Genomic DNA, 25,250 nt, shown 5'->3' on the forward strand with positions numbered 1-25,250 from the left:
CTCAGAAGAAGACTAAAACTCCTGGTCACTTCTGAGGAAGAAAGAACTTTAAAACTGTAAGAGGGCTTAAAGCTGCTCCTTTCGAATTTGTGTTAGGTAGAAGTGGGAAGGATATCTGAAATCTTGTGCTAGTAAGAATCACCGTCATTGATCTGTATACAGTGATGTTGTTTGGATATGGTCTTCTTTCTACAGTTACACCTAGTGATCATTAGCAATGTCAATAACTTATTATTTAAGTAGTATCAAAAGTTTTTGCACTTTTGAAACCATGAAGAGCTTAACTATTAAGCGCTATATGTTGCAACTTGCAAGTTCTTTGGTGCACGCAGGTTAGCCCTGCATGATCTTTTCCGTGTTTCTTCTGATAGTTGAAATGTGTTAAGAACTCCCCAAAAATGACAGGAGGAAGTTTCAGTCTTATAGCATGATGAAACAGTTACGTTTTAACTGTTCTCCCAGTGCAAACTGCCATGAAAAACTTAAGTTGTTCGTCAGGTATAGTAAACACTTCCTCTTGATTCATTAGGTTAGAGAGGTTCCTTTTATTGAATTTTTATGTTATTGCAATGGAAATCCTGATCAGACATTTCTGTGACAGGAAAACTACTCATTACACGAAGGAAAGTGTGTGTATATATAAAGAGAGAGGGTATTTTCTTTCAGATCTTGAGGAGAAGATTTCTGTGGTTTGCAGGGGATCTGAAGACAGGGCAGCCTAGTGGAGAAGCAGTTAGGGAGATCTAGTGTTCCAAAACCCTCTCTCTCTGGTCACTTAAAATACTTTCCTATTTTCTTTCCTCCCTATTCATGTGAAGATCATAGAGGCGCGTTCTTCAGGGGCAGTTTTGCTATGAAATTCTAGGAGGATGCATATGCTGTTATTCACAGGACAGTAGAAAAAATGTTTACTATAAACCACAAAAATGGAGCAGAAATGTAGTGCACTCTCAGGATTATAAGCTCTCCAATGGAATTGTTTGCCACAACAGAAAATTTGACATCTGTGCAAATATCTGAATTACAGGATGCAAAGTGCAATTCACACTTGAAAATTCCACACATTTCAAATCTTGAGACAGTGAGAACAATGTCTATATTTTGCGCTTATAGCAAGCATATGGGCAGTCCAGGTAAGTCCACACTAGGACAGGCAGAGAAACTAGGCACTTACGTGATGCGATCTACTTCTGAACAAGTGGAAATAGGTTCTTCCTTACCTCGATGGGTAGTAGCAGGTGATCTATACTCAGAGCCGCTGCTGAAACTTGGCTGATAGTAATATTTTAGCCTGAGATGAGGATAAAATTGATTTTTAGCCTGCGATTCCTGGACTTTGCTTCCATACATAAGTCACCTTTGCTGCAGTTTCCCTGTCCCTTTTTCTTGATACTTTTTGAAACCATATACCAGTTGCAGCCAAATCTCAAATAAGAGTTAATCTTGGGTAAAATTTTGAACAGGGGGCTCTAGATAGGGAAGAGAAAAATTATCTGAAATTTGGCTTTTACCTGTTCTGTTTCACCAAGCTCAGATTAGCTAGCCTGTATTCTGAGGGGGCAGGGAGATACTGTAATTGAGTCACAAAACCAGGCAGATAAAGGTAATATAATAATGTGCAGATGAGGAAGACAACACTGTAGAATGCTTATTTCTGCTGTGTATCAAATCATGTTTTTGGTTGTTAATTTCTGTCGTTGACCTGCTTTAAAAATGCTATGCATTCATTAGGATGCTTTGCTTCAGATTGCTTTATTACTTCTAACAGCCCTTTCGCTTAACTCTTTGAGAAGCCATCTCCTGGTTCAACAGCTACAGGTGCGTGGTTCTGTTTCACGTTTACACATGAAGAAGTGGAAGGTATTTGCTCTGTTTTGGCTTGCAGTTTTACATGGCAAACACTTCCTTGCCAACAAAAGGCTAAGTCTAGCTTTGAAACCATTTTTGTGTTTCCTTTCAAATTAGCTCTATGTAAGTGCTAAGTTGCTCCACAGTAAAAATGTTTGACTTTGTGGAGAGGGTTTGAGCAGATACTTATCCTCAGGAGGACTTTTACACAAGGGCTCCAAAAGGAGTTCATTTTGGTTAGAACACTTCAGGTTGAAATTGCTGGTTGTGAGTGTGTGGAGCTGATAATTTATAACTGAAGGGCTTTTGAAACCTTCCCAAAGGTGACGACCTGGGAAGAGCCTGTCTCTGGCTTCCTGATGAAGCGATGCTTATCTTGAGGTTGCAGTCCTCATTTAAGGTCCTGATCCAGGACTCATCAAAGCTAAGCTTTGGCTGAAGCTTCCATGGCTGCTGTTTCTCTGAAGTCCAGTTGGCTCACCTGAGTATCTGGCCTGGAGAGGGAAGAAAGGGGCAGGGCGGAAGACTGGCAGCTTCTACAACCTGCTTTAGATTGTGCTGTGCTATTCAGTTGCAGTCTTCAACCTGCTGAAGTCAGCGCTAGTGCGGTTAATACCAATTTTTGCACTAGCTTCGTTGAACTGAGGATTAAATGGTAGAAATGGGGAATACTGCTGCAAAAGGATGAGAATTTTTTGCTTCTTCTGGTGAGAGGGGAACAGGTTTTATCTATTTTTGGGAGGATATTTTTTCTTTTGTATCTCTTTCTGTTAGAATGGAGGACAGCTAATACTGCTCTGTTTCTGAGTTACGGCTAAAGAGGTCTCCTCATTCTTTCTGTGTAAGGCTCTGCTATCATTATCTATTTAAATATTCTCTTCTCCCTCCACGCCCCCCAAGTAAAATGCCGTCCAGGGAGTTCTCACTGTACCATGGTCTCGTTAGCCTTTCACCTATGCGTTCTTTGAGTGTGCGTGATTGAAGAGACGTTTAAATGAGTAGAGAAGAGCTCTAGCTTGACAGCCATATGCTTTGGAACGAATCTAGTTGATTAATTTTGCCTTTTTTCTGGAGTTGTCTGCAGATAGATCACAATACTCAGTATTTTTACTTCAAAATATATTTATCTGTTTAGCTAGAAATTGTTGCTGTACATGTATTTCAAAGTTTGTGCTTATTTGCTATCCTAGATTTGTATGCAGTTCATTATTTTCATATTATTTCCCACCTGAATGAAAACCAGCTTAGGCGGTATTGTGGATTCAATTTTTATTGTAAGCATATGTGCATCTGGAAATATATTTTCAGGGAATATTTGTACATTAGAGTTTAACATTTTCTTTTTGTGAAGAATGTGTGCCAGAAATGACTGTATTTAACAGTTCTACACCTGGTATCAGTGCAATTAGAAGCAATATTGCTTCCCAGTTTCAGAAGGAGTCTTTGCTGTTTGCTAACTTGTTGCCATGGTGGCACTAGTTTTGTTTTTGTAAATTTAAACCTTGCCTTCTTAGTCGTTAAGGCCCTGCAAGTACAATATCAGCTGTTTAGAGAGAGTGCAGATTGCTTGAATTCTCATTGTTTAAAGAGGCAAATCTGGAGATGTTGTAAATAGAATTGACAGATACACATTGAAATGGGTTACCAGAAAATTGCTGTAGCCATGCTCAGAGTCAGGAGTTCTCAGCTATTGGCTCCAAGTTGCATTCTTTCTGATGAACTTTTTAGCTTTCTTCAAACAAATAAGGGTAGCAAAAGAAGGTCCTCTCAGAGCAGATAGCTGGCTGCAAGCTCCTCTCCTATTCTGGGAAAGTAATAGGTATTACAGAAGGTGTTTTCTCCATCCCTGCTGTCCTCCTCATTTGAGGAGCTGGACCGTTTGCCTGAGAAAGGGAATCTATTTCATGGAACTAAATATTCTTCTGAAAGTGATGGGGCAAGTGAGAAATATTTGGGAGGAACTGGACCGTGTTGGAATCACAGTAGAGTTAAGTGAATCTGTACACGTGTCTGCCTAAGCCCTCTGGTGACACTTTTAGGCAATTGAATTTTTAACCATAGATGAAGAATGGAGGAGGGTGGATTTGTGTAAATACCTAAAATGAAGAGTGCTAATTTCAGCTTCATCTTAGATGCAGTACCAGCTTTTGCTCCGTGCTGCTGCCTGGTAAGTCTGGAAAGGAAGGTTACTTCGGGTTCTCTTTTTCAAGCACTGCAGGAAGTATAGGTTTCTCCTTCAAGCTACCTACTGGCTGTGCCTCAGGGTCTGTTCAGGTCTCCAAAACCTGAAGATGAGATTTGGTTTGCTGTTTGCAAAACAGGCTAGGAAAAACAGTTGATGATTTCTATGTGTGGTTGTTGTACTGAATGTATAGAAAGCCTGACGTTTTTACTGAGACCTCCTGTCCTATGGAAGGTATTTAAACGGTGTAGTTCGTGTGAAAAAGAAATTAATTTCCCTCAGTCGATTGAAGTTTCTTCTTTTCTTCAGTTTGCGTACATGCAGAATGTTACACAGGGAATAAGAGAGAAATCTGAAGCAACAATTTAAGATTTCCTGAGCTGCTAGGAGTACTTGGCACTTCCAGTAAGTGGCACTTTCTGAAATTGTCAGAGCACTTTTCTAATACTAAGGCTTGCAGCACCTGTTTTATGGATGAGAAAGGAAGGCACAGAAATCTCAAATGACACAAGCATGAGAAAATTCTCTCTTTCCAGGAATTAAGCCTAGCTAATAGGAAATACATGTGGTTTGCCTTGAGATTTAAGAGAAACTTTAGCTCTCTCATGTGAGTATTTATTATATTTTCATTGTTGCTTTCATTTAACTCGTGCGCACCCTCAACATCCGAACCAGCCCTCCCCGTCTCGTGGTATGAGCCTGTGCTTTCCTCATGTTTGTTTTTCATTTACTTGCAGCTGCAGGAGATGAGAATGACAATTTTCTGAATATTGACAAAATCTGCAAGCCTTTCAGGGTAGGGAAACAATACGTTTTGTGACTCTTGAGTTTGGCAAGGCTTCACTGGCTTTAAGCTTTCATGACAGTCACTAAGAATTAGGATTTATATCCACACTTCAATATGTAGCACTTGTAGGGTCACATTTGTAAGTAAAGGATTATTGACAAAAATTCGATATATAAATACTCGGAGCATTCCACAGTATTTATTTACTGTTCGCTGGTTGTTTCCCTGTTGCATCCTTGGTGCTTCATGTGTAAAAATAGGATCTATCTCTTGTCTTTTGCTGGTAATCCTAGTAAATGGAAAAGGAATTCAACCTAGAAAAGGTTAAAATTACAACAGTGTATGCCACCTGTGTGCTAACAGGCTTTTAGTGCCTGCAGAGGCAGTGTGTACTGGGGGGGGGGGGCAGCCTCCCCACCTTGGGCTTTTTCTGTCTGTTTGCAGTCTACCAAGGGTGTCTGCTGCTTGCTAGTCCCTCAGAGGGACACACCGTACAGATACTGTAGCCTGTTCCTTAACCACTGGGAGAGCGGAGAAATTTGTCTGCAGAGTGCATGCTGTACCGCTTTGCTCCGAGAGACGATGACACCTCCTTGTAATGTGTTAACATAGGCTATTTACCTGTGAAGCAGGATTAACATGTACTAAAAGCTCAAGTGATTTGACCAGGACCTTATGAGCCAGAATAAGTAGGCTTGCTGTTTTAAGAGATGGCACATAGCATCGTATTTCAAAATGATGATGCTTTGATTTGTGGAAAGCGTTAGAAAAACAGAGAATTTCTCACTTTCCATATTATTTGGGGAATTTTTCTGTTAGGCCTGGGAGACATTGGCTGTAGCAGTCATCTTCTGTGATGTAAAGCAGAATCATACTTTTCTTCACCTCTGGGGGAGACTGCTGCTGTTGAGTTTGAAAGACAGTTAGTATAAAGTCACTCGTTTTCCTCTAGAATGATCAAATCCTCCTCTGATAAATTCTTAGACTACAAGATCAAGTCATTACTTGAACGCACTATGCATGAGGATACTTCTTGTTAAGCAACAGCTTCCTGTATTCCTGCACCCTGTGAAGGTGGAAGAAATCCTGGCTTACCTAATCGCAGCTGAGATGACGGGAGAGATCTGTCTTCCTGATGGCCGCAGCTTTTGGCTGCGTGCAGTGGCAGGGAAGAGTGCACCAGGTGGGAATGGCTGTTATTATTTCCCCACATAGCTTTCTTTTCCAGATGACGCTACAAGCTGCAGGTGGTGGTGGCATGCAGTAAGCTCCTCTGGAAACTGCAACAAACCAAATGAATGTTTTACTGTCATGCTGTTTCTTTTCCTCCCAGTACCACATGATGGTCTGTCTCCAGAGTGCTTCTTGCTAACACCAGCTGCTGGTTGAAATTTTTATCAGGCCTTTGGTAATTAAAACTTAGGAATCTTTGGATATTTAAGATCTGTAAAAATGAAGTGCCAGATGTTTAGTTGTAGGGTGGGTTAGGGAGAAAAGCGCATAGCAATTGTAAGGGAGCTAATGTTGCATATGGAGCAGAGGATGGCTCCATCTGAGACAGCAATATGAAGCATCTTTAGGAAATTCATATTTCTGTATGTTGTGGTCTCATATAGCTCTAAATCTCTCTATAGTCAGCCAGTCCTTAAACGCACAGAAAAGAAGTCTTTATAGAGTAACTGTGTTCCTAGCAGCTGCTTTGCACTTAAGTCTGCTGAGTAGGGTCAGTGTAAGCTGTTGTGAACAGATGCACATGCAAAAACTTTTTAAGTCTATTCAGATTTTTGAATTAAAATAAAAAATTGCATCTACACGAAAGAATATCGTTGCTGCAACTGTATGTCACAATCCCTGAGGTGACAAAATGCCAAGAGATTGCACAACACTTGCAGAACAACAAATTCAAATTGAGGGCAGCACTTTTGGGTTGTTTGATGGAGTGGGCAATGATGTCTAATATCTTACTCTCCCAGAAAGACGTTCATATTTCCTAACGTTTTTTTTTAAAAGGAATTTTTCAAGGGTATTAAGTAACATTAATCTTATTTCACAAACAGAAGAAGGTAGGGACTTGCAGGAACCCTTGTGCAATGCCGCAGTAAATCCTGGGTTCAGGACCAACATCCTAGCCACTCTACTGTGTGACAGTCATCGGAAGCGGGAATTGTTTTCTTACACAGTTATGAAAAGATCACATGATGGGATTTTTTTATATTTTATTTTTAAAGGATTTGTATCATCTTTTGGCTGGATCAGGATTTTGCTGGTTTGAATGGAAATAAAAGGGAAGAATTTGCACAAAAAAGAGCAAAAAGTTAGCTTTTAGGTCCATGCATGATGCTATATGAGCTGGAATGAAACAGCAGAGTAGGTGGAAAGGAAGTTAATGCTGGTCAGAGCTCTGGGATGCTGTGATATGAGCGTGTAGGGAAGGAGGAAGCTCACACCCTAGTGTATATCTAGCTCTTTAATACCAGTCTTCCTTTTCACAGACCTGGCAGTTTTATCAAGTTGACTCCCTTCTTTCCCCACTCATAGTTGTAATATTTCCACTTGTATTGGAGAAAAATGCAGTTAAACCTTTGCTTTTATTAGGGCATTTGCACAGTGAGAACATCTGTTCGTTTATAGCAGTGACAAAGCCACTGGCTTCAAACTTACTTCAATCTAATTTTTCTCCATTCCTACTTTTATAGTTGACTTCTAAACTGAACCTTCAGCTCTGTAAATTAAATTTATGTTTGCGATTTTCTAGCCTAGCAAAGTCAGTTAAAAGAGGGAGGAAAAAAATAACGCACAGACCTGTTGCTATCAACTCATGACATTAATTCTGTGCAGTGTCTGAAAGAACATAGAAGAAGGTGGAAAGTGCTGCGGAAGGTGAAACCTAATGCTGATGCTGCTGGAGACAGGTGAAAGCAGGGGAGATTCTAGGTAGTGGTCAGTTTGGTATAGCAGGGAGGAAAAAGAGAGACATTACAGTTATTTCAGAAGTAGAAAATCCTTTCACCAATATTAATTCTAATAATATAGAACTCATAATAATAATTAGGAGTTCTAGAAAGTCATATTAAAGTTATTCTTTTTCAGAAAGTACACCATCAGAGTAAAATGCTAGGGACCAGTTCTGCTACCTTTCCATAGTGCTCTGAGTAGTCATCTGAGGAGGTCTTCCTCATCTTCCTTGATTATTCCTTGTCTCTCTGTGCAGTGGGTCCAGCTCCTAATTTCCCTGGGCATTTTATTCATTTCTTTCACTAACTTCCTAGCTCTATGTACCAGGAAGAGTGAGGTTTATGAACAAGTGCAATTTAAAAGTCTTATCAGTATTTAGCAATTTTTCAGAGTTAAGCGAAAAGCTTTAGCACTGTGTTCATTGCAGCATCCTTCTGAACGTCGGATAATTCTATGAACGGGCATAAAAAGTAACACTTTGAGAGCCTTTTTTTTTTTTTTTAAACGTAATTTAAACTGACAAGAAGTATTTACCAAAAACGTTGACTTTGCCGGAAATACTACTTTTCACTTTTTGGCTATTTTTCCCTTTAGGCTTCTTTTCTAAGATAGAATTTGAAGGGGAAATGATTCTGCCGCTGCTGAAGTGGGTAGCCTTGTTAAATGATAGTTCTTCTCCTCAATTTTAATGTAGTTACCCGAGGATGTGTTTGAATTGTCTGTATGTGTCCGTCTCAGGGTTTTATGCTATGAAAGTGTCTCCAACATCATGCACCTTTTCAAGAATTTTTGAACTAAATTGTAAGTGAAAGCTTTATGATCATGAGTGCTAAAAGTTTGCTCGCTCATAAAAGCAAACGCGACATTAGGGTATGCATATGAATACGCTCTGTTGTTTCAGAAAATAAACTGCCACATTTTGCAGTTGTACATCAGTGTCTATTAAGTGTGAGCCAAAAGCTGTATATTCTACAAAGCCGAAGGCTTCTCACCTGCCTTGCTGCTAAGCTGTAGAACAACAGGAGCATCAAGCAAAGTTGTTTGGTACAATAGTTGCCAGAGTGCTTTAGACGAGTTTGAAAAAACCTAGAAATGTGCAAGCGAACCCCCTACAGATGAAAATCTGTGCTTTCTTCTATAGTGTAAATATCATGAGAAAAAGTAGATGAATGGTACACAATCATAGCATTTAATTTATTTGAACAGTATTTTGTACCTCAAAAAAAAAAAAAAAAAAAGGAAAGAAACAATAACCTTTTCTTCAAAAGCAGCATTTATCTTGAAAATGCCTAGTTTCTGTTGTATGGTGAACATTTTGGACCTCAAGGGATAGCGTATCCATTACTGTCTAGTTTTCCAGGAGAGGCAGTACCGAAAGTAGAACATTGCTCTTGTAACCTGTTCTCTGAATAGGTAGATAGACGTGGATGGTGATATTATGAAGTGTGGCAGTTGAGCTTTTTCCAAGCCTTTTGCATTCTTCAGACAGAGCGAGTGTGTGTTACTTGAGTGAGAACAATTTCATGACTGTTTTGAAGAGAAATTAAAATACTTAATGACTTAAATTAGGTAAAATCTGTGTAGATCTAGTGGCAAAAGAAGAGATACAAGTCTTAAGACTTGAAGTTTTCCGAACAAATTTTTTTTTTTTTTTTGAAATCTAGAGCTGTCAGTCAGTGTACAGTGTGCCTCCTTGTGCCATAAGATGGCCAAAGCAGAAGTAATTAAAGCAAACGCTTGGGGCCTGGCATTTAAGAAACCATGGCAAATACCTGCTAGATTGGCTTGCTGGTGGGAGGTCAAAGATGAGGTTGGGTGTACGTCGACAGCTTTTTACTTGTCTAGGAAGTAGTAGGTACTAATTTGTTGGGTCAGCACTCTAAAAGCACTGGTTACAAGATGGTGGTCACAGGATGGTGTTAGTTAAAGCAGTGTTGCAGCGATTCTGAAACCTTCTGTTGTAAAACTTCTTTAAAGAGTATCCTGTGTAAAGATATTAGGAAAATTTGGAAAGATCATGAAGACCAGTCTTGTACCAAATGGTCATAAGATTAGCTCTTTGAAGGATAAATTCAGTTAGCCAGAAGGGAGACAGCCAAAACTGCACAAATACTACAGGCAGTTCCTGGGAGATCTAGGTGGAAACGGTTCAGTCCCAAAAGTCTAGCAGAAAACATGTAACCTAAAAGGGAGGCCAGAGATAACATCAAATGATTTGAACACTATTTTTGGCTGATGTAGCTTCTAAACCATGTTTTATACGCCAACAGCAGGATGGTCTGTATTCCTTCACCTTTCCTCTTACAAGCGTGCCCTTCTTACTAGGGCCTCCTGTAGTGGCCTTCTGGTCAGCCTATAGAAAACCTATAAGCAGGTAAATCAATGCCAGACTAGCAACAAATCTTAGACTAGTATTTAGATTCCTAGCATTAATCCTAAACTCTCAGGTTCCCAGGGCATTGCCAATATAAAGTTCTCATGCATCTAGGGTATCCATTACTGATTCTCCGTGTGGACTTTATCGTGCACGATATATTGCAGATTCCAAAGAAATGAAAGGTTTTAGCACAATAACATGAATTCGTTCAGCTCTTGGCCATCGTGTAGGTCTCCTGGGAGCTATGATAGTACAAGTACATGTAGAGTTGCATATTCAGCCCAGTATAGTTTTTATCTCTGGCAAAATGAAAAAGGGTAAATATCCATTTTGAGAGCAGATTTTGGAAAAAAACTGTGATTGGTATCTTGGTCAAAAAGATTTAAGAATTGTGGAAAGTACTTTATACTCACCCAAAAATGCTGCTGATGAAAGACAGCAATTTTAACAATTCAAAACATAAAAAAAAAATAAAATTATTTATCGTCATCTTATGTGTTTTACATGCCTGTGTTCTGGAGTGTTTCAGGCAGATCATATTCTTTTCTGTGTGACTTCTAAAGAAGCATGATCTAATACAAAAACATTAATAATAATAGAAAGGGTAAAGAATGGGTAGTTCAGTAATCTATTTTATGTATCTTTGGGCAACCTTTTTAACATATCACACATCTGACAGTGGTTAGTATATGTAAGAGTTTAAGAGTTCATGAAGGCCACAAAGCTCATTAGAATCAGGTGAAGTCTTTTTGGTCTAGAAAAATCACACGCTAATAGGCAGAATTAAGTGACCTTTGCAAGAGCCTAGAAATATGCTAAGCTAACTGAAAAAAATGATGCAGTGTGCCAAACAAACTCCCCTGTCAGACATGCTTATTTTCCTGTATGCAAGTCTCTCTTTTGTTGAGAAAATTATAAATTTGTGAATTATGGTAGATAATCCCCCCCCCCCCCCCTTTCCACTGGAGTCTAACAAACGGTTATGAATGTAGAGTGACAGCTCTACCTCTCAAATGTAAATGCAGTGTGCACCGAAATATATGGGAAACATTAATATCTTGCTTTTTCTTTTAATTGATACATCACTGATGAAGTAATAGTAAGTATTTGAAGGTTTACTTATACTAGTATAGCCAAACAATATGCAGCATTTAAGTAATAAGGAAGAAAAGACTGCATTTCTAGACTGAAAGCTTAAGTTCCGTAGGATGTTTCCCTGATGATAAGTCGCTCTCCTCAGTCTTCCTGTTTCAAGAATTTAAGCATAACCAGTTTAGTTAACTTGTGTGGAACTATAATCGAGGTTTCGGAGGGAAGGGTAGTCCAGGGTTAGAAAGGACAATGATAGTGCAGCTTTTGGGGGATTTAGTAACAGCCTTAAATAGGAGTTCAGTTGTTTTGCTGTGCTTTTTCCAGGTCTCTTAAAGCATATTTTAAAGATCATATAGTACCAGGCACCAAAACAAGATGTGTATTTAATGTTTTCAGCTTGGGGCTTGCCTGCTTCCCAGCCAAGCAGGCAATATCTGTCATGCCGAGCCTTCTCGTCCTCTGTCTGCGGGAGGAGTGACCTGTTGTCCACCTTGCACAGAAAACAGATCACAGTAACTAATGTTTGTGTACCTGGCTTTTCACGCTGTAAAGGTAGCACAATAGATGCTACCAGTCCAGATTAGTAATGCAGATGACGAGTAAACTTCCTGAACTTTACACTTAGCATAAATTTAAGGTACCAGAAGCATCAAAGAGGATACGATCATTTTCTTAGATTCACATGTATATATGTAAATATATATATACATATGCAGAAAAATATTATGTATACTTGGATATAAACAAAAATACAAAAAAGTGTATGTGTGTATATACATGTATGTGTATATGTATATATACACACACATAGTCTTTACAGTCTTTTTTTTTTTTAAGCCAGGGTAAGAATCAGCGATATTCATAAACATAAAGCATATCAACAATATTGTGAAATCCTTCCAAGACTCAGCGAGAGGAAAAAGTAAGCTTGCACTAACTCATAAGTACTCTCACTAGTAAGTATAATTTCTAAATCATCTGATGTTTTGTGTAAAAATAGTAACTTCAAATTTGAGAAAAATCAGATGGAAACTTGCTAAAGGAAGAGTTTTAAAGTCAATATGCTCAATCATGTCTTTCTTATCACTTTCCTGTCCCCATTGCGATTACTCCTGCTAACCTGAGAATGCCCTGCCAAGATGATCCCTGAGGACGTAGGGATCTTGTGTTGAGCGCTCTGAAGCATGCCTGGCTATTTTTTTCCTCATTCAGTGTAGATGATGCTAATCAGATAACATAGCTGGATTATCTGTTGATAAATGTTGTAATTTTTATTTGTGGCATGCAGCTTGAACAATAGCATCTTCTCTTAGTCCTTCATGACTTGCTGTCATCTTCGGTACGGTGTTCCCGGTGGCTGCTGTCAGCTCCAAGGAAGGAGAAGGTCATTTTGTAATAGCTCCTATTTTCATTTTCTTGTTTTCAGAGTTGAGCATAATCAAATTCCATGTTCTTGGTAACTCTCCATTAAAGTGTTGTGGCAATTAGCTCTATATACATGAGACGTCTCACCACAAAGGTTGAACTGGGCCTAAATGATTTTGAGAGGAGTGGGATCACTGAAGTGTAACAGTGTTTCAGAAGTTAGTGGTGTGACTAAAAGTCAGGTCAAGTACGTATAGTGAGTCGGCATTCACACTTGCCCTGCATTTAAGTGTGCCCTGCACACTTGCCCGGCACTTGCCCTGCAGATGATTTGTGGAGGCATAACATCTCCTTTTCTTAGAAAAACTAGAGTGGAAAGGGGAAAGATTTCAATAAAACAAAACCTGACCTATATAACTGGTATAAACTTAACATTCAAAGCCAAGTCCTCTCACCTTGATTCTTTCTGTTCTTTATGCTAATAATTTCATAACTGCGAGTTAAATACTGCTTTTCCTGAGTCCACATTAATTGTACTCATAGTTCTGGGAAATTATATTGGTTTTTATCACAGATGAGTGTTTTCGGATGCAGTTAAATTACATCCTTATTCCAGCTGGGACATCCTCCTCAGATTTTTATTCATTATCTAATCTTAAAATAATCTACAATTGCTACAATATAGTCATGTATACCACGTTTGTTTCCCTGTGAGACAGTGCCTTAGAAGAAAAGTGCTGGAGGCTGACAGCCTAGCGAGAAGTCTGTCTTGCCCCGAAGTGGTGAATGTCATTTAAAGCACTTACGCTTCCTGGATAGAGCCCAACAAGCGCTGTCGCTTATATGGGAAAGCTGTATACCATGGTCCCTTTCTGGTCACATGAGTGTCAATTCTGCACATGTGGCGAATCCGATCTCTATACACATAGTACTGCTGTCCCGCGCTTGTTTGGCCTTGTGCTTGGGCAAAAATACCTTCTGTGTTTCTAGCTATCCCTGGGAAAGTAGTAGCCAGAAGCTGTCGGAGCAGCTGAGCTGTGGAAGTCATTGTCGCAAGAGGTTACAGATTTGTGTAGATTCGTGAAAAGGGTGGACAGCTTCCGAGCAAAGAGCAGTCAGTCCATCAGAGGCACAGAGATGCCACCTTTGGTATCAGGATGAGGATTGTTTGAAAGTAGGAAGGTATTTCAGGAAAGATGCACTGTATGCTTGTTCTGCTCTTGGATCTTTTTTAGGCTGTATGTGCTACAGTAGCCTGCCCTTTGGTCCGGCATGCTTCAGTCATTCCTATACTGTTAAGCTGGGTGCGTGAAGTGTCTCCACAGTCCCCGATATGTGCTGGTTAGCTGGTCAGGAGGGAGAACCTAGGGGAGAAAATGAGGGCTGACGTGTGGATAATAAATGGAGGGATGCCCGATTAGTTTGTATTATTCATGTTATTGGTATCCTTTATGCAGTGTGCTGAAGCTTGTACCTGAAAGTTAAAAGTTTTAGGTCTCCTCAGTTTTAGAGAAGGACAATAGGGCAAATACTACATGATAGTAATGCTTTCTTGGTCTTCCTTACATTTTTGGCTGCAACGCCAACACGCAGTTGTTAACTGAAGTATCGATGTAGTTGGCAGTATGGTTATAATTGGATAAGTATATTTAATCCTAATTCAGTTGATCAGAAACTGAATCTAATTTCTGAATTAATACGATCACGATCTTCTGAAGTATCAAGTATTTAATGAATCAGATTCCTGCCTAGACATTTTAAAATTACAATGACCTGTGTAAAATTGTTATTAAAGAACGCTGAGTTTGTTAGAAATTTTATACTTGGCTTTAACTGAATATAAAATTTCTAATGCCTTTTCATGACCGAAAGAAGAACACTTTAAAAAAATAAAAATAAAAAAAAGGTCTGTACCTGAAGATCTGCACCTTCACCTGTGGGCACTGGTCATGCATTACCAATGACAGCATTTTAACGCTGAAGTTTCCTGTACCATTAAATAGCCTGTACAGCTACACTCATAAATGTATTTATAGGTGCAGAAATCAAGTGGAGATGCATCTTATAGGGCTTTATGAGGATGGGGGTAAAGCCGGATCATGCGCCAGGTCTACTCAACACAGAATGTGCCATTCAGCTTCTTACTGTTGAGAGAAATCTTTTAAGCAAAGGCAGTTATATTTTAAATTGCTATTAAGAGCTTATTCCCATAAGTGAATTTCTAGCAAATGAGCTTTTTGTGCATTTGAATTGCACCTATGAGCCCAGGCTATTTCAATATTAGGAGTAACGATATAAAGTTTGTTGATGGAACTTCCAGAGAGTGTTTTATTTTACAGTATTATATCAAAGATGTTACAGTAGCCTCCCAGGCTGCTGTTAGGGCAGTTTAATATTGGCATGTTGTCAATTAAAAATAGTTTCAGACTTTTTTTAAAATCAGGCTTTTAGAATTGGGTTCTTTACTGGGCTGTTCACAGCTGCATCAGGTCTGTTTGTCACAGGATCTGCCTGTGCGAGGTTGGGATGAAAAGCTCAGAGTACCTGGTTTGTGTGTCTCAGCTAATCGAAGATCAAATTATGACTGCTGCTATGGGTTTATATGGCAGACAAGGGTTTCTTATTACAACTTCATCATTCAGTGTCCTGTAAAGTGATTGTATTTAATTTTTTTTTTTTATTCCTTCATATTCTGCCCTTCAAATCTTAGAAGTAAGAAACTCCCCAGCAAAATTCAAACTTGGTGCTATTTTAAAGGAGTAAGAACCAATAAATTCAGGACATCTTTCTTAAGTAATATTTCTGATTTGAACTATAGTATTGTAAGTTTCAATCTCAAACTGGAGATTTGTCCCAGAGATAGGAAGAAGGCCTTGAGTGAGGGAATTAGATGAGGAATTTTTGTGCTATATGTTTGCTACCAATCAAGTACTGTGTAATGTGGAGCGTACAGTCTCAATCTGTTTCGAAATGAAGTGCATAATAACCATAAAAGGTTGAAAATTAGTTCATTCTACAGTTTGGAATTACTTTCTGTAAAATCAAGAACCTGAGCAGACGACGTGGAATAGTTCGCAACCTGTTAATTGCAGATAATCATTTGACCACATCAGCGGATGGAGGCAAGCTACCTTGCGCTGGCTAAGTGGGACTGTCTCAGCGCAGCGTGGCTGATAATCACATTTAGATTACCCACGATTTGTCGCTGGTTGCAGCTGGCTGAGGATGCTCTAAAAGAACACGATGAGCGGAGAGATGGAGTTGAGGAAGCTGTTTCTTTTCAACCGCGTTTACTTGTAAAGACTGAGTAGTGTAACGGAGGTGGGGGAATGGGAAGAAAAGAGAATAGCAGAAACACTTTTGCTTTGTTCTCAACTTTATCGTGCTTTGGGAGACTGACCCTTGACAATTTTATTATTAACTACCAGACAAGACCTCTTTTTTAAATGAAATCTGAGCTCTGTCTTTAGAGATAACTGCATTTGTGTTAATGTTATCCTAACTTTTCTCTCCTCTTAGCCTGCTATTACTCTTTAATTTAGAGTTTAGAACACAGCAGTTTGGGCTCTCCTAAAGGTAGGCTGTAGGTCACATTTTACGTGGAAACTTCATAGCTACAAGTAGACACTTCTGCATGTATGCTTGCATACTGTAGAAGGAAAGTCAGTGAAACCAGAAAAGATATTCTGTGTATTTTCAAGAACTCCTATGTGCTGTTAGGCAGGGATCTATTTATTCTTAGCACGTATTTACTGTATGTTTCATTCTTCAGGCAAAGAATTTACACAGAAGGGTCTGGAGGCTAAAAGTAAGCAAATTTTCCCATCGTTTCCATGTTTACAATATGCTGTAGAAGAGAGCTAGGCTTCTAGTGCTCTCTGTTTGCCCCACTTCTACTCTGATTCTGCAAAGCGTCCTGGACATTACAATGCAAATGGTACATGTAGGAATATCAAGGGAGAAAATGCATATGGAAAATGCAGAACCCCCCCCCCACACACACACACACACCTTTGCAAGGTCTTCTCAGAGCGTAGCCTTTGTCCTGCTGCCTGCAGTCTTGACCCCAGGGTATCTGAAAACAAAACAGCTCATTTACTACTGTCATTTCAGGGATTTGACACAGTAAGTGCCAGAAACAAGTAAGAGCATATTTTGTGAACCTCAGTCTGAGAAATGTACGCGCTTTGAGCCATTATGCTTGTTAGACCTCAATGAAAGTTATTTATACAGCCACCCGCTGGAAATAGCTTCCAGTAACCACATTATTAAATTTTACAAGATACGCCAATTGCAACACTCATTGCAAGTTATTATCATTGTATTAGCCAATTAGAGTTTATTTGCTAATATTCAGTAATGGATATGTCTACTGTTTGAATATCAGAAATATATATAGAAAGATATACAGTTGAGCTGGTACATATTAAGTATGTTCCGTGAAATAGCAGGGATCAGTCTTTGGAGAGCTGCACAGTGCTGGAGTCTTAATTACCTGTGTTCTTCAGAACCAATTTAAACACAAATTGAGTATTACTCACCAAGAATCAACTTGCCACATTAAAGTGGGGATTCTTCATTTCATCTTACTATGAATACAGGAGGAGCCTGTTTCAGGGTTGGAAAGCTATCCAGCTATTTAATGACAAAGATTTGATTAGCTGAAAGTGTTAAAAAAGCAAATGGAATGTTAGTTTAAGAATATTCTATGTTTTCTAAAACCTGTGTTAATTTTACAAGTTCCATTACATTGGCATAGGCAAGTAAGAAAATTCGTCACATAAAGGAAATCTCAATGTGTTTCAGCAGCCTGAAACTGAGTTTGATACGGAAAGTCAGTGTTCTTTGAAAAGGTTTGGGGTATAAACTGGCTTGGTTCTGTAACTGGGAAAAAAATCCAGTGAGATGATGGATTTGTATAGATACTTACATTTTAACAGAGCAATAAAATGCTGATGCTGAGCTATTGAAGCAGTCGCAGCTAAGCACTCAGAAGTGAGAAGATATTCTTGGTATTAGATAAAGGATGTGTTCTGGCAAGTGGAGTTAGATGAGTCACCCTTGATTTGGACATATAAATTTAAATAAATGGCACTTAGAGTTAGTTGTACTCCTAGGATACTTCAAAGTGATTTCGCTGATCCTTGATGGATTATGAGGTGCGGAATTAGTAATGAACGTATGAGCCGGTCTAGGACTCAAATTGAGACATGTTTAGGGAAGCTTTTGCAAAGAGAAACCTAAAATAATGAATTTAGGAATTAAAACTTAGTTTAACCTGACAAATTGAGGAAATACAGCTTTAATACTTTCCCACTATGTAACAGGAGTCTAGATATGATGCCTGTTCTGCAGCAAAGTAGTTCCATGGAAATAGGAGAATAACTGATAAACTTTGGGAGACTCTGTTCCATATTTGGGACCAATAGTGTCTTCAGAGAAGTGCTGGAAGAAAACCCTGCTAGTACTGGGAAGTCAAAGTAGATGTTTTGTAGGCTGTGCTAGATTCTATTCAGCCTGTTCCTTTTGTAGTGTTAAACTAAGCAAAACGTGTTATTAGTGAGGTTCATCATGAAAGAACCTAGATGGCCCCTTCTGCAATCCCAGCAAAATTTTGAATAGAGCAAGATTCCTGTGTAAGGAACGGTTGTATCCATGCGCATGTGTGTGTGTTTTGTGTCTGCATATATGTATGTGGAAACTACGATTGTAAGCTACACAGTTTGTGTGGAAACGGATGTGTAATATGAAACCTGAAAAGGTAGCAATTTCATTGAAATATAAATTTGAAAAAGGCTTCCAAAAAATGTATAGCCTTAGTACAATAGTCTTCCTTAATAGGTTGATAGCACTTGAAAGCATCATGATGCAAAATAGCCAATATCTAGTCTACTTTAGGGTCATTACGGTTTGCAGTTAAAATGAAGGTTTTCTGAGCTGCGCTCAGTTTTTTCAAGGATTAAAAAAGGAGAGGGGAAAAAGAAAAACAACCTAGCAGAGAGATATCTAATCCATATCTGTTTCTAGGCCAGATATTTGTTAGCAATATCACAGTATCTCAGAGAGCTAGCACCCTTCAGACTAAGTAAAACCTTACATCTAAATCTAATAATACTGTGTTTAAAAGTAGCATGGAAAGAAAAGCACATGGAACCATCCCGTGGCAGATACGCTATCCCTGGATGTGAGTTGAGTACTAATATTTCCGGCAGAGAATCAACAAAAGTCATTGTACTTGCAGCAGAACCCAAATCTCATAGAGGGATGTGTTTGAGGCAGAGTAATCATTGATGCTGACCTCTAAACCCCCAAAATGGGGATACCTTGAGAGAAGCACTTCTGTGAGCACCAGAAGTAGTAAGCCTGCTTTTTAGTGGATTCGTGCTTTATGGTTGAGTGACTTAGCTGAATTTATGCTAGGTCTGAATTCAACTCTTAGAGAATTCACGTAAGAAAAAGATGTTACGAACGCTTAAGTTAGAGTTTATACCTTATTATATGCTAGGGAATCTATTCCTCGGTTTCTCCCCAGTGTAGATCCTCTGGTGACTAATGAGGCACAAAACCTGATCAAAGATTTTTCTGCAGCTTGAGTAGTTGTAACATCTTCCTCTTCCTTGTGGAGTCTGAGTATTAATATGCAGTGAACACTCATGGTGCGCTTTGTCTCAATAATGATCTTGCTTTTCTTTTTGCAGACACTTTTCCCCTGGGAAATACAGGAAGGTAAAATAAATAAAATGCTGACGTGTTGACTGAAGTTGGTCAGTTATAATAGCAGCCTGATAACACAATGATGGCAGAAGTGAAAAATGAAATGCCCAATTACAGTTGGTCTTTCTGAAACTTCCCAGCCTGTACTATGCAGATAGCCTAGGCTGTGCAAAACATATTGCTTCTAAGGAGTTACACTTAAAACTAATGACATCCTAAGTGACAAGTACCCTCTTCCACTCCCTTCATACTTGTCCGTCTCTTCAGCATGATGTGTGAGAGCTGAGTTTGTTGGACAGTAGTAATTAGAAATAGATTTGGTCTGTGGAATTTGGATTTACTTTCTGGTTAAACTTAGCATTGTGGGATGCTTGTATATATGTTCCTGATGTCAGTTAATATTTCTGGAAGGAGCAGAAACCCCACTGTCTTTTAAAAATATTTATGCTGTCTTAAAGCTTGTGCTAAGTATCTTCATTTATGTTTGTATTCTCTCCCTTCCACCCCCATAACAATATATGATAAGGTTTCTAATGCTATGTGGGGTATAGAGTCTGAAAAATGAGTTAGAAATGAATTTCTCTACAATAAATACTTCCCACAGTGGAAGTTGTTATCCTAATGAACCAAATGCATCTCTTGCAGCTCTTTAAACATGAGCGTCTTTATAAAAGACAAGAATGAATGATCAGAAACGGTGATGTTCTAGTTTCTGGAGTTTTTATAGTTCACAAGCGCAACCTCTTTATTATAGCATTTGTTTCTTCTTCCCCTCTCTTCATATTTTGTGAGGCTAAAAAAGTCTAAGCTAAAGGACTAAATCTGAGCTCTTTTGAGAGAATTTCAAAAATGATATTCCAGGAAAAAAAATGTTGCAATTATACATGCTTTTATAATTTCCACTTAAAAAAAAAAAAAAAGTGTGTGTTTGTTGGGGGGGAACTAAGTACTTGCAGGCCTTTCTTCTGCAAGAAGCAGCAGTGGGAGGAATGAGATTGTTGCGGTTCTCACTCTCTTCCCCTTCTCCCTCACCTTGGGGATGCTGTAAACGTTTGGCCAAATTATGTCTGATGCTGTGTTGTTTTCTGTGTGTACTAAAAAACACAGGATAAGGAATGAGCTTTCTCACAACAGTATGTTTCTTTATCCCTTTTTAGAAGTATTGTTTTTATGTAGCGAGTCTGTGAGAGTTTGACATTGGATGACTTTATAAAACATTCTACTAATTGGATTTGTTAAAATAAATAAATCAAACGCTAATTGGAACGTGCCCTGCCATTATTTTTGCTTACTGAATTAGATATAATGGCGTGAAGTCCTTTTTATCATATTTGTGCGCTTATTTAAACACCCCCCCGGCACGCACTTCTGCAAATTCAATTACATATTCAAAGGAGGCATTCAATTTATGCAAGGCTGGTTTACATTTAATCTGGGGGCAAGACTCAGTAACTGATGATAGGTCTGCTCAAGATTAATTAGCATCACTCAGATGAGCGGTGGCATTGTTATGAGCCTGCAGTGTAAAACAAGGGATGTTTTATCCTTCCTGTGTGAGCCGTTATTTGCTTCAGGATGACCTTTTTCAGGCAGGGAAGGATTTCTTTCTTGTTTGGGTTTCATTTTGTGAAAAGGAAGGGTCAACACCGCATGCATTATCTGACACTATCAAAGTCCTCATCATTTTCTTTTATTTTGCCCCAGTTAGCAACTCCGGTTTCCACTATTAGTTTTTAGCTGATTGATAGATTCCAAGATTCCCTTCTGCTTCCAAAGATCCTCACCCTTGTTAACAACTAATGAAGACATAGAATCCCCTATTGGTTATTGTGTGAACGTTTTTGTTTTCCTCAAAGCTACTTTGTGAAACTGTAGCTAAATTGTAACATGCAAACCTGGTATCTCAATTCATCGTGCAGTATCTTATCTTTCCCTCTCAATTTGTGGATTATTTTTTTCTGTTTGCTAATGAATAGCCCTGTCCTGCTGCTGAGCAGTTACGTTTCAGTGATGGATGATTATGCGTTAAGAGGGACCTTAACCTTTTTTTCTCTTTACTCCAGCGTATTTAGATGTAGCTCACATTAGGTATCCATATAGATGACGTGTTGTCTTAAGAGATTCCGAGTAATAAGCTTGCACTGACGGTGAAAAGAATACGTTTGCTGGTTTTAGCCTGCCTTCCCGTTTTGGACTTACTATTCCTACTTGAGTGGACACTAAAATCTATTAATGCCTTTGCAGATTAATCTGAAATTCGTTAGTGGAGACAAACTGAATTTCCAAGGATCTTGTTGCTAGATAATTGCATAGCAGACAAAGTGGATCGCACGATGTCACCATGTTAGCACTAAGCGTACCTGTGCAAGGGAAATCGGATTGCTCTTAATTGCACATCATATGTACCTTTATCCTATGTTTCCTTATTGGCTTACTTATGAGCTTACTTTTCTGAACATCTACTTGAAGAAAAGAGCACTTTCGTTTACTGGGACAATGAAATTCCACAGAAAAGGCAGTATGGTATATTTTTTTCCTCAAATTCTTCCCCCTCATACTCCTAGGTTATCTTCCTTAAATCCAGGCTGGAGCTTTCAGTTTGGTCCTATTCAGAGAGGTCCATCTGAGAAGCCTTTATCAGAGCTGATCCCTGTGTGTTTCCCGGCCATGCATGCTGCCGGCCCTGGCAAGTCGCCGAGTTGCAGAGCAGAACAAACTGACCTGTTTTGTTGGAGGCAGTGCGATGGCAGAACTGTCACGGAGACGTGATCCGATTGCGGCAGTGTTGTGATGGTGCAAATGAGCATCGCTTAGCCTACTGGATTTTTATTTCAGGAAATAGCATGGGAAATAAGATCTAACTTGACTCGGAGGCTGGATTTCCAGATAGGAAGAGACATTTGCATTTTTGAAAAGCACAACGGATGGTGAATTCCTGAGCTGAAGTTGGCATGGGATTTTCAAGACAGTGTTTCTGAATGTGGTTCAGTGACCTGCGATTGTAGCTAAAATGTCATGTCTGTCTCTTTCTGCGAAAAAAAAGCTAGGACCTCAGACCACTTGCAGTATATTTGGTTTGTGGATTTGAACAAAGAACACTGTTAAACAAAGTTGGCCAAAATTCTGCAATATTCCTGGTGATGTGATTCATTCCTTGTGCTTTATGAAGTTTTTTCTCCCGTTACATAATATAGTGTATGCTGTATTAGACAATGCTCACAGAAGGATTGCAAGCTTTTCAGCACACAAGGAGTATAGCTTGCATTGGAAGTCTTTACTTTTAATTCTGCTCTCCTTTGACCCACATGGTAGCAAGATGTGGACAGAGGCTTTCTTCTTGTTAAGAGCCAAGATCTAACCTTTCCTTGCTTTCTGTGCAGCCTGTATGCTTGCCTAAACCCTTAAATTTGACCCAACCTTTTTCTCCCTATCCTCATTTCTTGCAAATTCACCTCTCCAAATTCAAATTTTGTTACTTCTGGTAAATTAATCCTTCTGGTTTATTACCTTGTCACTCTGCATTTGCGGGTTCTTCCACTAACTTTTCTTTTTAGAAATGTGGACATCTTGCTGCTACTTTCAAGGCTCTTCACACCTTACCTTTCTGCAAGGTCAATCTTGACTTTCAGACAAGGCACTTTCAAGCTTCCTTAGATAACTTTGTAACAGAAGTTTAACGAGTAGAGCAAATATAAAGGAAAATTATCAAAATTTGTAGATGTAATGAAGCTTCAGAAATGCGTGGAGGTAGCTCTGCTGAGATGAAGATGGCCAAGGTTGTAAGGATCATAAAATCTGCTGTATTCGGATTTATAAAATGTATACAATATATCAAAACTCTATATCAAAACTGAATTGCTATTAATATTTTAGGACAAGCTTCAACTTAAACTTCTCTTCAGTAAAACAGTATTTTTGGGTGTCAGGTACTTTATCCTACAAATCCCTCTAGTAAATACTTGATTAAGTTTAAGAAATAAGTTACTTGCTTTAAGTTTTTTAGAACTTACTGGAAAACTAATTGCAGTTAGAGTACGCATGAAGTCCTTTAATAGAATAAGAATTTAATTAATTATTTGAATTGTTATTTATTAAGGGTTCCATAGGAACTGAGACAAGTTTGGGCTTTCTTGGGGGCTAGAGAATAATAAAATATAAGTGAACACTGAAGAAGGCCTAAATGTCCCCTGTGTTGGGTGACCCTTATTGCAAAAGAGCCACACGTCACTTGTGTTCCAGCTGTTTATTGTGGATGTTCAGACAGTGCAGCCTGTGGGAAGGAGTAAAGAGTCAGGGACATCTCTGTGCATCTAGTTCTCCGATTAGTGTCAAGAGCAATTGGCAGTTTGGCTGGCAAAACAAGTTAATGTAGCCTTGAGCACTACTGAGTCCTTTCAACTCCAGAAGTGTTAGATGTGTCCAGCTGGCTTTGGAGGACTAATATCTATGCAGAAAAGTTATCCTTGCTTCTCCGAGAGAGAAAACCACAGCAGTGCAGAGAGAACGTTGGCATGCTTAAGGTCTGGGCTCAAGGACCCCAGGCTGCCTTTTCTCATGCATTCAGTACTCGAATGGGTTTGGCAGCCCACGTTGGGTGGAGGTGAAGAGGAATGTGCCCGAGGCAACGTCATGAGTACTTGCATAGGACTGATTATTCTACCAGAGGCTAATCCCAACCAACTTGATTTTTATGTGTGAGACAAAGTTTTTAACCTCTGTGCTGTAGTACAAAATTTCATTCCATTGTTCGTGGGTTTCTCTTGATTAACAAATGTTCAGGCAGCTGCAGGTTATTTATGATATTTAACCACTTCCAAGTATGGCAGGAATTGCAGTAGGAAAGATCACTTAGTCAACAGCTTGGGATGCGTGGATTTGCCTTCCCCTTGTTGTTCTCTCATTATAAACGAAAGGTTTCCACTCCAAAGTACTGTAGACCGTAAGGACAAGTTATTGCCACATGAAGCTTCATGTTATTATGTGTGAAAGATGACTGAGAGGAATATAACCCAAGCTTGTGTAATTCAAGGTTTAAAAGTGAAATGTAGTGAAGATTTTGCTGCAAGAACAATGAAACTGTGCTTGTGTGTTTACCACATGGGTTACTTCTTCCTCCTTTTTCGAATATCTGGCTTGAAGTTTTCTGTACTTAAGAACCAGTTACTGAGACCCAAACTGAAATATTTATTCACATGCTCATCATGCCTAACTATGCCTTAAAATTTTAAGGCAATAGACTGAATTAAGCCAACTGATCTAGGGAACAGTAGCATGGAGGGAAGAGAACAAAGGCTTCTAAAGGATTCAAATGGCAAAAGATTCCAAAAAAAAAAATTTTCTGGATAGCTTTCAGGCAATTTCTCCCTGCTGCCTGAAACCTAATATGCTGGAAAATCATTTTATTATCATTATTTCCCCCCTCCCCCCTTTGGAAACTTGAATACAAAATACTGATGTAAATGAACTAACATAATGAGACAGAAATAATTAATAGAAGAATGTATTCATTTTTCTTGTCTTTAGGTGGTTGTTCATTTGATGAGCACTACAGTAACTGTGGATATAGTGTGGCTTTGGGGACCAATGGATTTACTTGGGAGCAGATCAATACCTGGGAAAAGCCAACAATGGATCCTGCTGTTCCAACGGGTAAGTAGGATGCCTCAACAACAGGGCAGAATTTTTAATATGTCACTATTTGTGAGAATCAACTATTAGCTCGTATGAGACAGGGTTTTATTCAGGGCTACGAAACTGAATTTTGTATTCTAAATAACGTGACAACAGAGTTCATAAATGTGAGATTGCTTTTTACAGTATCTATCGCTTGATGTCATTGAGAAATCATTTTATCCCTTGTTCCTATTTTATTTCCACATTCAAGAGAGAGAAGATGATTATTTTAGGTAAAACACGCTAAGGTTTGGCCA

General features: G+C 39.0%; 1 protein-coding gene across 14 annotated transcripts in view; it reads left to right on the plus strand.

Annotated features, from left to right (window-relative positions):
- The window catches only part of PTPRT (protein tyrosine phosphatase receptor type T), a 469,240-nt gene that overhangs the window by 102,830 nt on the left and 341,160 nt on the right, over nt 1-25,250 (plus strand). For all 14 annotated transcript variants that reach the window (XM_068912406.1, XM_068912401.1, XM_068912399.1 and 11 more), the window contains exon 2: nt 24,844-24,969. In XM_068912406.1, the coding sequence (XP_068768507.1) occupies nt 24,844-24,969 (126 nt within the window). The remainder of the gene's footprint in view (nt 1-24,843; nt 24,970-25,250) is intronic.

This window comes from Struthio camelus, chromosome 18 (assembly GCF_040807025.1).
Source record: "Struthio camelus isolate bStrCam1 chromosome 18, bStrCam1.hap1, whole genome shotgun sequence".
Classification (NCBI taxonomy): Eukaryota; Metazoa; Chordata; class Aves; order Struthioniformes; family Struthionidae; genus Struthio; species Struthio camelus.